This window comes from Gracilinanus agilis, chromosome 5 (assembly GCF_016433145.1).
Source record: "Gracilinanus agilis isolate LMUSP501 chromosome 5, AgileGrace, whole genome shotgun sequence".
Taxonomy (NCBI): Eukaryota; Metazoa; Chordata; class Mammalia; order Didelphimorphia; family Didelphidae; genus Gracilinanus; species Gracilinanus agilis.
The window spans coordinates 19,894,255-19,911,450 of NC_058134.1; the positions used below are offsets into that span (position 1 = coordinate 19,894,255).

The 17,196-nt window shown below is 46.3% G+C and overlaps 1 protein-coding gene across 1 annotated transcript in view; it reads left to right on the top strand.

The window, feature by feature from the left end:
- The window catches only part of CHN2 (chimerin 2), a 152,039-nt gene that overhangs the window by 37,583 nt on the left and 97,260 nt on the right, over positions 1-17,196 (top strand). The window contains exons 5-6 of the mRNA XM_044678791.1: positions 7,076-7,189; positions 9,147-9,435. Coding sequence (XP_044534726.1) covers positions 7,076-7,189; positions 9,147-9,435 — 403 coding nt within the window. The remainder of the gene's footprint in view (positions 1-7,075; positions 7,190-9,146; positions 9,436-17,196) is intronic.

Below are 17,196 nucleotides of genomic sequence, written 5' to 3' on the forward strand. Positions count from 1 at the left end.
TCTGTCTGTCTCTCTCTCTGTCTCTCTCTCTCTGTCTCTCTCTCTGTCTCTCTCTCTCTGTCTCTCTCTCTCTCTCTGTGTCTCTCTGTCTCTCTCTCTGTCTCTCTCTCTCTCTGTCTCTCTCTGTCTCTCTCTCTCTCTGTCTCTTTCTCTCTCTGTCTCTCTCTCTCTCTGTCTCTCTCTGTGTCTCTCTCTGTGTCTCTCTCTCCGTGTCTCTCTCTGTGTGTCTCTCTCTCTCTCTCATTAGAGAAGTTGCATTTTTTTTTACCTCATTTCCCCCTCCCCAGCCCAGATACTCTTGTAGGGTTTCACCTGGAAAGCCATCCAAGCCCCAGGCCAGGGCAAACTGGGGAGCTGCCTTCTTCTCTGGTGTAACCCTCCAGGGCTTTCATCTTTGCATGGCCGCTTGTTGTTGGCCAGCCTTGCAGACTGATCAGAGCTGCCCATCTTTAGGAGGGAGGGAGGAGGCAGAGGAATCCAGGGGCCTCACTCCCATGGCCGCACTGCTGAATCCTCAGATCTGGCAGTGACATCCCCAGAGTTTCTTTACTTTAACCTCTTCCTGGATTTGCTTGTCTCCCTAAAGAGAACCATCTCAGAAGTCAGAGACTCCAAAGGCCATCCAGTTTAAATAAAGATGGGCCTGCAGTCAGGAAGATCTGAGTTCAAACCCAGCCTCAAATAGTTACTAGCTGTGTCACACAGGGCAAATCACTTAATCACTATTTGCCTCAGTTTCCTCGTCTGTAAAATGGAGATAATTATCATATCACCTGCTTCCTGGACTTGTCGTGAGGATAAAAGGAAATAATATCTGTAAAGTGCTTTGTTAAACAAAGTTCTATATGAATTCCAACTTTTATTACCTATAAAGTGGGGCTCACTATAACAGCTGAACGAGATAACATATGCAAGAGAAGGAAAAAGCCTTTATTAAGGACCTGTCATGTATGAGGCACGGTGCTAAGTGCTTTACAATATTATTCCCGTTGCTCCCTACCACAGCCCTGGGAGACTGGTACTATAGTCCCTTTTTCACAGTTGAAGTAACTGAGGCAGACAGTAGTTAAGTGACTTCCCCAGGCTCCCATGACTAGTATGTATCTGAGGCAAGATTTGAACTCAGGTCTTTATAACTCAGATCCATTGTCCTATTCACCTTGCTCCCTCAAGTAAACCTTAAAATATTAATCCAATAAGACTGCTTACAAATATTATTATTTATAATATTTATTTTATTTAAATTTGTATTTAATAATATTCCTATTTAGTTATATAATTATATCCAATTCATTGATTATATAATTTTTGGCTTGATGGTATTTATAATATTTATTCATAATTTATAATATTCATGCCCACTCTTGTCAGCTCCATTGGGGCATAAGGGCAGCACAACCAGGACAGAACTCTGCTGAGAAAACCAAAGTATGTTTGGCAGCCCTGAAGGTGAAGGGCTCTAAGGACAGGAGCTCTCGTCTCTTCCAGCCCCAGCCTGAACCAAAGACCTCTGTAGCACCACTGCCTGGTGGTCCTGGAATCACGGGTCTAGGCTTGAAGGAACCCGAAATTCATGATAAAGTGGGGGAAACCGAGGCTTGAGGCAATTGGCTGACATGACATTATCACAGTGGTAGTGTCAGAAATGGGTTATAAACCCATGTCCTTTGACTCTAATCCAACCCCTTCTTTTTTATTTATTTATTTTTTTTTTAGCCCTTAACTTCTGTGTATTGTCTCCTAGGTGGAAGAGTGGTAAGGGTGGGCAATGGGGGTCAAGTGACTTGCCCAGGGTCACATAGCTGAGAAGTGTCTGAGGCCGGATTTGAACCCAGGACCTCCCGTCTCTAGGCCTGGCTCTCCATCCACTGAGCTACCCAGCTGCCCCCCAACCCCTTCATTTTAGATGATGAAATGGGGACTCTGTGGGATCAACGGAACTTCCCCAAACAAGTGGCAACACTGGAACATGATTCTCTTGGCCTCCTTCTCCAGTTCTCTTTTCCCTGCATTTAGCCATTTCCTTCATTCGTTGCTACACATGTAGATTATTCTCAGAGAGATGCCGCAGTGATTGGAAAGGAATCCGCTGGGTCATCAATTATTGACATTTGCCCATTTGCCCTTTTTGTGTTCAGCTCCTTCTAGTAAGGAGGGAGCCGGTGCCTCTCCCTGCCGCCCATCCTCCTTTAAAGAGCTCCATTATCAGGACGCTTCCATAACATCAAACCGAAATTTGCCTCCCTGAAGGGTCTCCCTCCCCTTCGTGCTCCTCATTCTCCTCTTCCTAGTCAAGTAGAACAAATCGAATCCTCTTTGGTGTAGCAGCCCTTCAGCTACCTAAAGACAGCATTCATTCCCCGCCCGGAGTCTTCTCTTCCCTAAGCACTCCTCAGATGCTCTCAAGAAGGCCCCCGAGGCAAGGTTTGGGGTCCCCTCGTGTTTCGGGAATAATTCCAATGAAGATGTCAAAGGCTCACCTGTCACCATCTTGATGATATGCATCTAAGGAGGCCAACTCATTCTCCAAAGAAGAAGAGGAGTACAAGATGTCACCAAGGAATGTCCAGGAAGAGACGATGGGCCAGTCGGGTGGCAACAGTGAAGGCTGATGGGTGGACAGACTCCGCTGGTACCCTGGAGATACTGGGGGAAAGCAAGGAAGGTCTCCAACACACCAGAAGGATCCTCGGTGGAAAACTTATGGAAGGACAAGGATGAATGGACCACAATCTGCATCATTGGAGGGAACCCCTGAATTGATGAGAATGTCGACCCATTTGATTACTGAACTAATGCATTAGAGGACCGAAGAGAATCCAAGACCATTTGAATAGAAGGACCCTGTTGCTAGGACTCCCCAATCCACATTTTTTTTAAACCTTCACTTTCTGTCCTAGTAACAACACTCGCCCAAGGTCACACAGATAGGGAATGTCTGAGACCATGTATGAACCTAGGACTTCCCATCTTCAGACCTGGCGCTTTATCCGCTGTTTCACTTAGCTAGCTGCCCCTCCCCATAACGTATTTTCATCTCCAGACCAAATTCTGAGCTTAATCATTTCTGGGCAGATTTATCCAAATGCAATGATGGGCACAAATGCTTTCCCACACTTTGAAATAATAATAATAGCTAGTGTCTGTAAAGCTTGCAAAAAGGGCTTGACAGATTTGGTCCTCATAACAACTATCCCCATTTTAGAGATAAAGAAACTGAGACTGAGAAGGATTCAGTGACTTGCCCAGGGTCACACAACTAGTAACGGAGGATTTGAACTGAGTTTTTCCAGACTTGATGTCCAGGATGCTATCTACTGTTCCACTTAGCTGCCTATAGGAATTTAACATTCAATCAAGAAACTAGTTCTTAAGGGAAATTCCTTTAGCCGATCCTTCCCAGATAGTTCTTCCTTTTAAAATTGTTTAAACATTTAAGACTGCAGAATTCAGAAAAAATTTCAGCCAGTGCAACGGTGGACTGAAGTAACTTAGACTCAGTTTACCAGGGTTGAGTACAAAGTTCTGAATTTAGATTCTAAAACATTCATTAAAGTACAGATGGAGGAGACAATGGTTTGTGTGGAAAAAAAAAAGACCTGGAGGCTTGAGCGAACCCCCAAAAGCCCTTGGGATTGTAATTTCAGCATCAAACAGCCAAGGAGTTTCCATTTAACACAGACAGGAGCCAACTGGGGGGCTCGATTGCTAAGAAGAGCTGATGGGACGTTGGGCTCAATTAACAGAATGATGGCATTTGCCTGTTGCCCAGAGTGTGGTCTGCCGTTGGAGGGACAGCCCACAGAGAGCTGCCCATCTAGGTGTGCCATTAGGCAGGCACTGCCCAGAAACAGTGAGCTGTCCAGCATGGAGCAGCAGGAAGAGAGCAGGGATGGGCGGCCTCTGGGACACTGCCTAGCACATTTAATGAGCCCCGTGCTTCTCCTATCTTTTTCACACCGACATCCTTCCTGTGAGGTTGTGAGCCACGTGGCCCATGAATGCCACAGCCTCAGAAGGATAAAAGCGGAGGCTCCCCCAAAGGGCAATGAGAGGTGCATGGTGGGTAGGGGCAGGCTACAGGCTGATACAAGTGACAAACTACCCAGGAGAAAGGATGTGTCCGAAGACTGAAAAAGAAGCTGGGCTAGGCATGCTCTGAGAGTGAGGGATGACCAATGAACAGCCCCCATAAGCCGTTGCTATCTTTACAGACGTGATAAAAGAAGCTGCGGTCTGCTCCTTTGGCGTTGCTTTCAATTTGACGTCAAGGAATGAGGGAGCCAAAAGCCACATGTCAGGAAGAGTGGGTTGTCATTTCTCCCTCAGCTATTTCCTGGGAGGAGGATGCCGAGAGAGTTCTCTTTCTTGGGCATGGGTGGGTGTCCTCTTCAAGGTTATAGGGAAGTTCCAGTGAGGACAAGCCCTCTGCCAATGCAGATGAGCAGCTCTTCTGCAACTTCAAGCCTTAGAGAGTTAGGGGAGGGGGAGGAGGCGCCCACAGAGAAGTTAAAAGACTTGCCCACCACCACAAAGTTTGTATTTATCAGAATAGGACTTCCTGACTCTAAGGCCAGCTCTCCACCCACCACCTCAGGCTGTCTCTCTCAACTGACTTTATTATCCCCATTTTACAAACTGATCATTCAATAAGCAATTATTAGTGCCATGTGCTTTCAAGCATTCCTGACGAAAGAGCAGAGCTGAAGAGAAATTTTGACCCTCAAAGACAATATTCAAGAGAAACAGAAAAATGTAAAAAGAAAAGAGAAATCTGGAAGGGATTCAATTAGGTTAAACTGTTTACATTCCCACTTGGGAAGATGCCACTTGTAACTCTTAAGAACTTTATCGGGATTAGAGGAGTGAGAGGGCACAGGTGGGAGCTGAATATAATGGGACGATATCTCAAAAAGTAAAATCAAAGGGTCAGAAAGAGGGATGCCTTGGGAGAAGGAAGAAAGAAGAGGCAGAATGGAGTATATAATCTCACATAAAAGAGGCATGAAAGCACTTTTATAGTGGGGAGAAGTGGGAGAAAGGAGTTGGCAGACAATACTTGAATGTTACTCTCATCAGAATTGGTTCAAAAAAGGAATAACATAGGCACTTAGTTGGGTATAGAAACCTACCTTACCCTACAGGGAAGTAGGAGGGGAAGGGAGAGGCTGATAGAAGGGAAGGTGAATTGAGGGAAGCAGTGGTGAGAAACAAAAGCACTTTTGAGGAGGGGCAGGATGAAAAGAGAGCCAGAGATAGAGGGAATCAGAGGCAAAAACAGAGAGAGAGAGAGAGAGAAGGGGGAGAGAGAGAAGGGGGAGAGACTGAGACAGAGAGAGAAAAGGGGGAGAGAGATTGAGACAGAGAAAGAGAGAGAGAGAGAGCAGAAAAAATAAGATGGAAGGAAATATACTATAACTATAACTGAAAATTTTACAGTAAGTTTCTCTAATAAAGACCTCATTTCTCAAATATATAGAAAACAAAGTAAAATTTATAAGAATACAGGTCATTCTCCAATTGATAAATGGTTAAAGGATCGAAACAGGCAGTTTCAAACAAAGAAATCAAAGCTATTTGTAGTCATATGAAAATAATGGTTTAGAGAAATGCAAATTAAGACAACTCTGAGGTACAAGCTCATACCTATCAGATTGACTAATATGACAGAAAGGGGGAAATGACAAATGTTGGAGGGCACGTGGGAAAAAATGTTGGTGGAGTTGTGAGCTGATCCAGCTGTTCTGGAGAGCAATTTGGATCTATGTCCAAAGGTCTGTAAAATCGTGTATACCCTTTGACCCAGCAATACCACTTCTAATCCCAAAGAGAGTTTAAAAAGGGGTGGGGTGGGGTGGAATCTACTTGTACAAAAATATTTATAGCAGCTCTTTTGGTGATAGCAAAGAATTGGACATTGAAAGGATGCCCATCCATTATGGAACAGCTGAACAAGATAAGGTATATGATTATGATGGAATTGATGGAATACTGTTTTGCTACCAGAAATGATGAGCAGGATGGTTTAAGAAAAACCTGGAAAGACCCACATAAACTGATGCAAAGTAACCTGAGCAGAATTAGATCATTATGTACAGTAACAGCAATTGTGCATGATGATCAGTTGTGAATACCTTAGCTATTCTCAGCAATACAATGATCCAAGACAATTCTGAAGGACTCATGCTGAAAAATGTTGTCTACTTCTAGAGAAAGATCTGATGAAGCATACTTATTTAACTTTTTGTTTGTTTTGCTTTTTTTTTTTTTTTTTTGGTAGGCAATGGGGGTCAAGTGACTTGCCCAGGGTCACACAGCTGGGAAGTGTCTGAGGCCAGATTTGAACCCAGGACCTCCCATCTCTAGGCCTGGCTCTCAATCCACTGAGCCACCCAGATGCCCCCACTTATTTAACTTTTTTTTAAAATCTTTCATTTTTTTTTGGCTTCTGTTTCCTTTTATAACATGACTAATCTGGAAATGATTTGCAGGACTGCACATGTATAATCTATCAAATTGTTTACCTTCTCAACGAGGGGGAAGGGGAAAAGATTTTTTTTTCATTATTTATTAAATTAATTAATTTAGAATAGTTTTCCATGGTTACATGATTCACGTGGGAAAAAGAATTTTTAAAAAATATTTTAAAATGTTTTTACATGTAATTGGAAAAAATAAAAGATTTGATTGCTGGGGGGGGGGGGGTAGCAGGGGAACTCTCTGCACTTAGGGGACTCCAGTCTTTATTGTGGGAAGTATAACTAAGGGACAACACCAGAACTGGACCTTTGGAAGGTCTGACTCTTGTTCTAACCGGCCAGTGCCCCAGACTGGTCAGAGATGACCACCCTTCTCCCTGGCCTTCTCCCTGTCCCTATCACTATTAGCAAGGCAGACCCCCTGTGGGTCGGTCTGAGGTTTCCCTTCACAGCTGTCTCCCTCCCTCCCTGAAGGCATTACCTGGCAGGGCATCCCCTCACCTTGGCCGTCATGGCCTCACTCTGTAAGTGTGGCGGCTGTCCTGCTTTCTGTTCTGACCAGTGGCTCGGGCTGTGATGCTCTTCTCCTCCCGTAGGTTTCATGGGATCATCTCTCGAGAGCAAGCCGACCAGCTCCTTGGGGGTGCCGAGGGGGCGTATATTCTCAGAGAAAGTCAGCGACAGCCTGGTTGCTACACGTTAGCACTGAGGTAAACCGTGTAATGTTTCTAACCGTACAATGTGAGTCATTTGCCATTTTCGCTACTTCTTTTCTGAAGTCACTGCTGCTATTTACTTAGTCATCTTGGTGTAGTGGATAGGATTCTGGGCTTGGAGTCAATAAGACCTGGGTTCAAATTCCACTAAATCCTGATGACGGCATGACTTTAGGTAAGTCATTTCAGTTCTCTATGAAGGTGATTCATTCCCTAGAACATCTACTAAGTCATGAACAAGTTATGGTCTACACAGCATCGGTTGGGGGTGGGAGAGGAGAAAGAGTTTGCCACCAAGTGTTTCCTGGGCTGAGGAAAATCTTAAACCTTTCGCAAATTGGCGCGTATCTTTTCCAGAGTATCCATGATCAAATCAGTGTAGGAACTCCCAGTGTCGGGGTTCTCCCTCCACCAATGTAGGTCAGCAACTCTTGTGTACCTTATAGTATTTAGAGGGGCATTTAGAGATTTAAGTGACTTGCTGAGGGTCATACAGGGAGTACATATGAGAGAAGAGAAGTAATTGAAAAGGCACCTATGAAGAGCCTACTGTGTGCTAGCCAGGGTTCTGAGCACATGCAGATACAAATACAAAAGGGATGCAGTCCCTACCCTCGAGAAGCTTCCATTCTTTGAGACAATACTTATAGGAGAGTTGTAGCCAAGAAGGGTCTGGGTGTCGGGATGATGATTAAAGCCACAGGAGAATTAAATGAGATTCTCTTCCATAAGCAATGGTTCAATTAACCTGAATATTGGTTCTAAAGCAAGTGGAAGAAAGGAGAGGGGCATAGTTGGGTGAATGAGAGCGAGGGGGTAGCTCTAGGGCTGTGTTGGCAAAGGCATGGCATGTGTCCCTGGTGGCACAGAGGCCCCTTTCCTCAGTGCCCAAGGACATTTTTCACATGCTTGGTAAGCCCTCTGCTGTCTGGGGTAATGCAGGGAGCTTACAGGCAGCTTGAAGTTGCAGTTTGGGCACAAATTCTCGAAAAGGTTCACCAATGCTGCTCTAGGGAGAGTTGACCAGTCAGCATGGCCCCAGGCAGGAGCTGGAAAGCTGGTCAGTGGGAGCGGTCACCAGGGCACCATGGTTTGGTAGCTAGGGCCAACTAAGGTCTCTTCGGTCACAAAGCAGGACACGAACCCAGGGATTCTTGACTCGGAGGCCACTTCTCTATTTGCTACACCAGTTTCTGGGTGTGTGTGTGTGTGTGTGTGTGTGTGTGTGTGTGTGTGTGTGTGTGTGTGTGTGTTTACATTTTTAAACCCTTCTGTATATTGGCTCCAAGGCAGAAGAGTGGTAAGGGTGGGCCATGGGGGTTAAGTGACTTGCCCAGGGTCACCCAGCTGGGAAGTGTCTGAGGCCAGATTTGAACCTAGGACCTCCCGTCTCTAGGCCTGGCTCTCCATCCACTGAGCTAGCCAGCTGCCCCCCAGTTCCTGTTTTTAAATAAATGTGTATTCCATTCATCCCAGCAGCATCTTCACACATTTGAAAAATAGTCTGACATATATATGTGTGAGACGTTTATTTAATCAGTCCGCAGAAGGGATATTTGCTTATTTATTATGCTGGCATTCGTGCTGCACATAATGTGGGAGCTAAATAAAGTGAAAATGCCAGTCATGGCCCCTTGGCAGTGATTCTGTGGAGAAACCCAGGCTTAGAGGCAGCGGGTTGGGGTGCCAAGCTGGGGAGAGGGCAGCACAGAAGACCTAACACTCCAGACACAGCCGGGGGCCAGAGCAATGGCACCGGATCCCCGTCCCCTCCCTTCCCCCAGCTGATTCTCTACCCATTCTCCGACGGTCTGGACGTCTACACGGTGGCTCCTCTTTGAGGAGGAGATGAATGGCGGCGCGAGCCCGTCGGCCTGTGCCCGGCTGGCTGTTCTAAGGACGCATTTATGATCACAGCTGCTAACGAATTCTCTGGTCCTCGAATATGCAGGTTTGGAAACCAGACCCTTAACTACCGGCTCTTCTACGACGGGAAACACTTTGTGGGGGAGAAGAGGTTTGAGTCCATCCACGACCTGGTGACAGACGGCCTGATCACGCTGTACATAGAAACGAAAGCCTCCGAATACATCTCCAAAATGACCACCAACCCCATCTACGAGCACATCGGCTACGCCACCCTGCTAAGAGAGAAGGTGTCCAGGAGGCTGAGCAGGTCCAAGAACGAGTCGAGAAAAACGAGCGGGACCAGCGAAGAGCATCACCCCGCCGTGGAGAAGGTAAGGCTCCGCCTGCAGAGAGAAAACGAGCTCGGTGGCCGCGGGGCCCTCCGGGCCCTCCTTTCGGAACTGGCTGCCTTTTTATTTATTTTTAAATGTTGGGACGTGCTTGGCAGATCCCGGTGATCCTTGGAGGGAGGGCCATGGCTGCAACTCCGTTCATTTATGCAGACGCTGAAAATCTGGCTTGGGGGCGTCAAAACTAAGCAGTGACCATGAAAAAGAGCCCTTTTCCCTTCATTGCTTTTTGAGGATGTCTCTGCCTTTAACAAAGAAGAGGGAATAATGCCAGGATTTGAACCCAGCATTTGGTTCTGCGGGTTAGTATTTGAAGGGCTGTCAAATGGAGGAGGGAGATGCTTTAAATTGCTTTGCCTCAGAGGGAAGGACTGGGAGCAAGAGGTAGAAATTGCGAAGTAGCAGATTTCATTTTAAAATAAGGGGAGGGGTAGCTCAGTGGATAGAGAGCCAGGCCTAGTGATGGGAGGTCCTGGGTTCAAATCTGGCCTTAGACACTTCCCAGCTGTGTGACCCTGGACAAGTCACTTAACCCCCATTGCCTAGCCCTCGCCACTCTTCTGCCTTGGAACCAATACACAGTATTGATTACGGAAGGTAAGGGTTTTTTAAAAATAATGCACTAAAAATAAACAAATAAATAAATAAAATAAGGAGAAAACTCCCTACTTAATCAGCCAATAAGTATTTTTAAAAGCCCTTTCCTTCCATCCTAGATCCAATACTGTCTATTGGTTCCAAAGCAGAAGGGTGGTAAAGGCTGGGCAATGGGGGTTGAGACTTGTCCAGGGTCACAGAGCTAGGAAGCCTCTGAGGTCAGATTTGAACCCAGGACCTCCCATCTCTTAGACTTAGTTAGTTCTCTATCCACCGAGCCACCTAGCTGTCCCCAATAAGCATTTATTAAGAAATTTATACAAAAGCGGAATGGCTTGGAGGTAGTGGGTTTCCCTGCTCACTGGAATCCTAAGCAGAGGTTCATTGAGAGCTTCTAACAAGAGCAGATTCCTGTGCAGAGTCAGGTCAGACTTGCTCAACAGCCTCTTAGGCACCTTCCACCCCTGAGAACTGGGTTTCCTGGGATTATGAACCCAACTCTCCTATTTCCCATTCAGAGAAAAGGATTTTCAATTCTCTACAGATCCAGGCCTGCAAAAAAAAAGAAAGGATTCATGGGTAGTTTGGGGATAGAACCTGATTGGTTTTTGTTGTTGTTGTTGAATTGATGACTTTGTTTTTATACGAATGCCACTTCCCACTGGCTCTCCTCCCGTCCCAACAGAATCAGCCAATCAACAAACACTAATTAAGCGATTCTTAGGCACCAGGCACTTGGCTTTGCTTCGGGAAAAACAAAATAGTCCCCACCTTCAAGGAGTTTCTGCTCTTTGAGGAGCTGACCTCCTTCTAAATTGGCATCCTTATAAGACATCATATCCGTGTCTGACACCGTCTGCTCTCAACCAGGAGAAGAGAGAAATGCTTCTCCATCACTTCTCTGCAGTCAGCGTTGGCTGCCCCTTGATCAGAATCCTGAAGTCTTGCAGTCTGGTGCGGAGACTAGCCCTGATGGCACAGAACTGTCATTCTTTACTGTGTTCTTCTCCGGGGTATCCAGCCCTTTGCCCTGACCGTGCCCCCCACCTGGAACTCTCCCCCTCATCTCCACCTCCAGGCTTCCCTGACTTTAGTCAAGTCCTTCCTTCTTTGGGAAGCCTTTTTGGATCCCTCTGGATGCTAATGCTTCCCTTTGTCGCTTAGTTCCAATTCGTTCTGTCTCTAGACCTTATTTACTCATATTTTCATGTGGTCTCCCCCAGGAGCCTTAGAGCTCCTCAAGAGCAAGAACTGTCCTTTGGGTCTTCAGGGCTTAGCACAGTGCCCGGCCCAAAGTAGGTGCTTAATAAATTTCTATTGATTCCCTCACTGGACAAGTTTCCCTGGGAATGTCAAGACAATGGTTGGACCACTGGGTCTGCCTATTAAGAGGAGAAGACAGAGTGATCATGGCCTTCCACATGACTGCTCTTGCCTTCGAAGGGATTGGCAAGTACTGAATGCGAGTGTATGTGTCCAGAGGGCAGATGGGTATATGATGCAAGTATTCTTTTTTTTTTAAAACCCTTAACTTCTGTGTATCGGCTCCTTGTTGGAAGAGTGGTAAGGGTGGGCAATGGGGGTCAAGTGACTTGCCCAGGGTCACACAGCTGGGAAGTGTCTGAGGTCACATTTGAACCCAGGACCTCCCATCTCTAGCCCTGACTCTCCATCCACTGAGCTACCCAGCTACCCCCATGATGCAAGTATTCTTGACCTGCATAAGCGCGTTTCAAAAACTTTTGATAATTGTATGTTAGTATAATTAGTTTCCCTTCAGCTTTTTTTATTTTATGCATTTAAAAATGTTGTCCTGAGCAGGCAGCCATGAACCTTGCCAGACTAACAAGGAGGATTATGGTATAAAAGGGTAAGAACGCCTGCGATCGAGGGACGGGATTTTTCTTCTTCTTCCCCGTATTCCCATAGCTCTGGAAGACAACCCAATAATTTGCTCACAGATTTTCTTTTGAATGTGGCCCCTTTACAAACCATCTGCTTTGCTCTGCCCTAACCATGTTCCCCTGAAACAAAGTGACAGCCAGCCAGATGATTCTCCAGTGATAAAGCCCATGCTGGGCTGATCTTCTATCGCAAGGGAGGGTGAGGACAGTTATCAGGAGGCAGGGCAGAGCAGGAGGAAGATTGTTCCTTCTGCTCACAGCTAATCTGTTATTAAAGTAGAATGTCCTCCCACCCACCCACCCCCTATTAGACATGGCGAGCGCCAAGGCCGAGGAGTTTGCAGTGGTCTTACAGATTACGAGGAATCACCAGGGAGATCCAGAACAGGGAGGAGAAAGAGGGGTGATGCTGCCATGTTGGCAGGAAGGGAAGGTGGTCTTAATTGATTTTCTAACTGAGCTTTCTAGTCCAAGAAAATGAATTTCCATCCAACAGCAAGCAGCTGTTCCATGAAAAAAAAAATGATTTGTCATCCCTTCTTCCTTCTCAGAGCTTCCATGTTTCCAGAGAAACTGTCGCTTCCTTTTGAAATCAATCCCTGGGAGAGTTGGTGGGGTTTTTGTCTGTTGGCTTGCTTCGTAAAAAATTCTATTTCGAATTCCTGATTTGTCCATTTTTTTCATCCTAGAGCAGTTATTTGTATTTTTTAATCCATTTACCAGTTTGGCTCAAAGTCATCTTCCCGAGTGGTGATTGCATCTCATTGCTCACATGTGTACATCTATGTATGCGCCAGTGTCTGTGTGTGCTTTCTGTGTTTATGGATGCCTTTTTTTTTTCACCAAAGCCATTCTGTGCTATATACCCCCCCCCCTTATACTCCCTGGAACCCCCACCTTGTAAGGGGACAGAGCCCTTGCTGTGGAGTCAAAGGGCCTGGATTCAACTCCTACCTCTGGGCCTTCCTGGCTCTCTTGACTTGCATAAAGTCACATAACCTCTCTGGTTCTCTTTCCTCATCTATAGTCTTTCAGAGGATTTGGACTAAATCAAAGCCAATTAGCTTGGAGTCGACACACCTTTGGGTGGACGATGGGCAGCGATTTCAGGAGATCTGTCACCTTAGATGGGGGAAAATGGCATCTTCACTTTGACCAGCCTCCAGCTGAAATTTAGCCTTTCCTTCTAGGATGAGTTTTTCAAAATAGAATGATTCTGAGAAGCGGACTGGAGGTTGCACCAGACTGCCAAGGGGGTCCACGGCACAAAAAAAGGTTCAGAATCCCTGGACCTAATAGTGTCTGAGATCTCTTCTGGATCTAGATCTGTGACCTCAAAGCAGCCTGGCAAAATGACTGTGTGTGATGGCAAATGTGACATCCTCCACTCATGGTCCTTCACCTTTCTCCTCAAGAGGAGAAAGGTTTGTCTCATCATCAATTCTTTGAGACAGAGATGTGTCACTACAATTAGTCTGGCTTCCTTCTGTTGCCTTTGGGTGTTATTTCTGCTTCCTATTTTATTTTTTATTTTTTTTTGCCATCATTAGGTGGCACAGTGAAGAGATTGCCAGGTCTAGAGTCAGGAAGACTCATCTTCCTGAGTTAAAATCTGTCCTCAGATACTTATTAACTATTGGACTCTGAGTAAGTCACTTAACCCCAATTGCCTCAGTTTCTTCATCTGTAAAATGAGCTAGAAAAGGAAATGGCAAACTACTGCAGTATCCTTGCCAAGAAAACTCCAAATGGAGTCACAAAGAATCAGACACGACTGAAAATAGTGATGGAGCCACAGCAACAAAAGAGGGAAAGTAGAGAGCAGAAACTTGAAGCATGGAGGGAGGGTTAGAGAAGGGTTTAGCTAGGAAAGGCTGAAACAGACTCTAAAGCTGGTTTGGTCTTTTCAAGCTTTTAAAGCTAGAGGAAGACCCTGGGGGCTGCTCACCCCATTAGTGGGTTTTCTAAGTCATTCAGTAAAAATTTGGCTCTTTCTTCCTGACCTGGATTGACAAGCAAATTCATGAGACATTTTGGGTCTTTCCAGAGATTCTTTTTCCCCCATGGGCAGGTCAATGGGCAGTTTCCATGACAACAGTGAGTGGAAAGAGAAGGTCCAAACTGGAATCCAATGACTTGGAACTGCCTGAGGTATCTGTGGCCTTCAATTATGGCAAATCACAAGAGCTTTAATGAGTGAAATGGCTCTATTTATCAACAGTCCTTCTACACAATCAGAGAAGTGAGTGACAGGCCTCGTTACCTCCATTTTATTCATTTGTCCATTTGTTTTATTGATAATCTCTAGAGTAAGAAAGAAAGAATATTAAATCTGCATTACGGCAAACTGACAATGTTCATGATAAAAAGAAAGGACTGATTCATTGAATTTTTAGTGGCTTCCTCATAGGTTGTTTTTTTTTCTTTAAAAAATCTAGTTAAGGATGTATACATTCATTCATTCATTCATTCATTCATTCATTCATTTAACTGAATGATTGTTAAGCCAAAGATAGGAGAGACATCAAAACAAATAGTTTAGCCAGAGATATGAAAACAAAAGCTCAGGAAGCACACATTCTCCTGGGGAGAAACAACATGTCCAGAGTTAAATAAAACCAAAGTATGTACAAAGTAATAAAGATGGGGGGAAAGGTGGAACTTGCACAAATCTCTGCAAGTGAATTTGTCGTAATTTCTGGGAAAGCAATGGAGAACTTGCACAAGGTATTTGTATCATTCTGGTAGCAGAAGGAATAATGTTTCTCTACTACAAGATTATGATTTCCTTGAAGGCAAGATCTATTTCGCTTTTGTCTTTGCCTCTCCAGTGACTGACATATCAGATGCTTGTTGATTGACTCATTCATTCATTTCCTCATTTATTAAATTCTCTTTCCAAGTCAACCTGGTATAGAGAAGCGGCGTATCATTCTGGATAGCACACTGGACTTGGTGCTGGGAAGACTTAAATTGAAATCTCACTTCTGATATCTTCCTAGCTGTGTGACCTTGGCCAAATCACTTAAGAGCTCTGAGCCTCAGTTTTTCCTTCTGTAAAAAGGGAACTTTTAATGCCTAAACTGCAGTGATAGGCAAACTATTCCCCATGGGTCAGATCTAGGCCATAGTTTGCCCATCAAACTATGGCCTGGATCTGGTCCTTGGGGAAATAGTTTGCCCCATCACTGGCCTAAAGTACCAGAGTCACCATGAGGCTCAAATGTGTGCAAAGCACTTTGAACATTTTTATAAAGCTACATAAAGAAGGACAGCTGGGTAGCTCAGTGGAGTGAGAGCCAGGCCTAGAGACGGGAGGTCCTGGGTTCAAATCCGGCCTCAGACACTTCCCAGCTGTGTGACCCTGGGCAAGTCACTTGACCCCCATGGCCCACCCTTACCACTCTTCCAACCTATGAGTCAATGCACAGAAGTTAAGGGTTTAAAAAAAAGAAGAAGAATACTAATAGCTCCTATTTCAATAATGTGTTAAGTTTTATGAAGTATGTTAGAAGTATTATCTCATTTTATCCTCACAGCTATCATGAGGTAAAGGGCCAATATTATCTCCATTTCACAGATGAGGAACTTGAGGCAGTAAGAAGCTAAGTCTCTAAGTGTTTGAGGCTGCTTGGAGCTGAGGTCTTCCTGATTCCAGGTCCAGTGGTCTGTTCACTTAACTACCAGTCAGTGATGAGCAAACTTTTTAAAGAGGGGCCAAAGGAAAGGAAATGCTCCTCTGTCCGTCTGTTTCTAAGGCAACTCTTTCAAAGTTTCGTTGTATTGTATCCTACTCGTTGTATTCATCAGATTAAGAATAATGTTGCCCAGCGGGATAGAACATTTCAGGGGGCCTGAGTCTGGCCCACATGCAGTAGTTTGCCCATCATAGAGTCCTAGCGAGCTGCCTGTGGAAATCTAAAGCCTTCATTTGATGGATGTCCAGGAAACAGACTTTTGGAAAAGGTCTTACTACCATTCGTAGTAAGTAGCTGAGACAGAATTTGAACTCTGCTCTTCTGACTCTTCACAAAATTAAGTGTGGCTTTAAGAGGTGGCAGATTCCGTGCCGGCAGGGGCTATGCGGAGCCTGAATTTCCTCTCCTCCTCTCCTCCCCAGCCCCGAGCCTGGGCCCTCCCTGCATGTCAGTTTAATGAGCCGGAAAAGTAATGAGCTCCCCCAGGCTCAGAGAGTAACTGGGCGACGGGCAGACGGAGGTTTTGCTTTAAGGAGCCCTCAGAAGGCTCACCCGGGCCGGGAGGAGGACTTTGAAAATGCAGATCTTCAAACAAAACATTTCCCGCCTCTCTGTGTAGCCGCCACTCTTCCCTCATCCCTAATTTCACTTCTCCCGGCATCCCCCGGGGCTAGGGGTTCCCGGGGGACAAAGAAAACGGCCCGAAGGCTATGAAGAGGCTAACCGAAGCACAGCCAGCTCGGGGCTCGGCCCGGGGGTTCTGGGAGCTCAGGTTTGCCCTCGGCTCCTGCCGCTGGCCTAAAGGTCCATCCAACCTGGCACCAGAGCATCTCCCTGCGAACAGCGCGCTCACTGAATAAGAGCCGGCTTGGCCTTGGCACTGCCAGGAAGACGGGGCGACCGGGACGGCCGGCACCCTCCCCGGGAATCAGGGACCTGGACGGGAGAGATTCAGCTGGAAGAACATTTTCAGACAATCCGCCCCGGGCCGTGTGGCGGATGAACCTCGGTGTGGGCGGCCTCCGGAGCTCTTTCCTGCCGGTCCTCTTGCTCTCTCTCCCGTTCCAGAGCGGGCTCAGCGGGGCCCGGTGATGGGAGGCTGGGGCCCGGGGGCTCGGGAGCCCTCCTCTCTCGTTTCCCCTCGGCCGCAGAACTCCCCCGGGCGTTAGAGGAGACGCAGCGCGCCTCTCCGGGTAGAAGAGCCTATTTTGGCGGCTGCCAAGATGCCTGAAAGTGTCCCTTGGGAGGCCCCCCACCCCCACCCCCCCCAGACACCGAAACCCAAAACAGGGCTGAGCCCAGGCCACCAGGAATGAGAGAACCCATAAGCCTGGCCAGTAGGTCAGCCCGAGGGAAAGGACGCAACCCGGGCTGGGATCTCTGCAGGAACACTGCCATCTTGTGGCCAGTGGAGAGATGGCAGCTAGGAGAGGCTCCCAAAGCTTTGGGAGGGAAGGAAGGAAGGAAGGAAGGAAGGAAGGAAGGAAGGAAGGAAGGAAGGAAGGAAGGAAGGAAGGAAGGAAGGAAGGAAGGAAGGAAGGAAG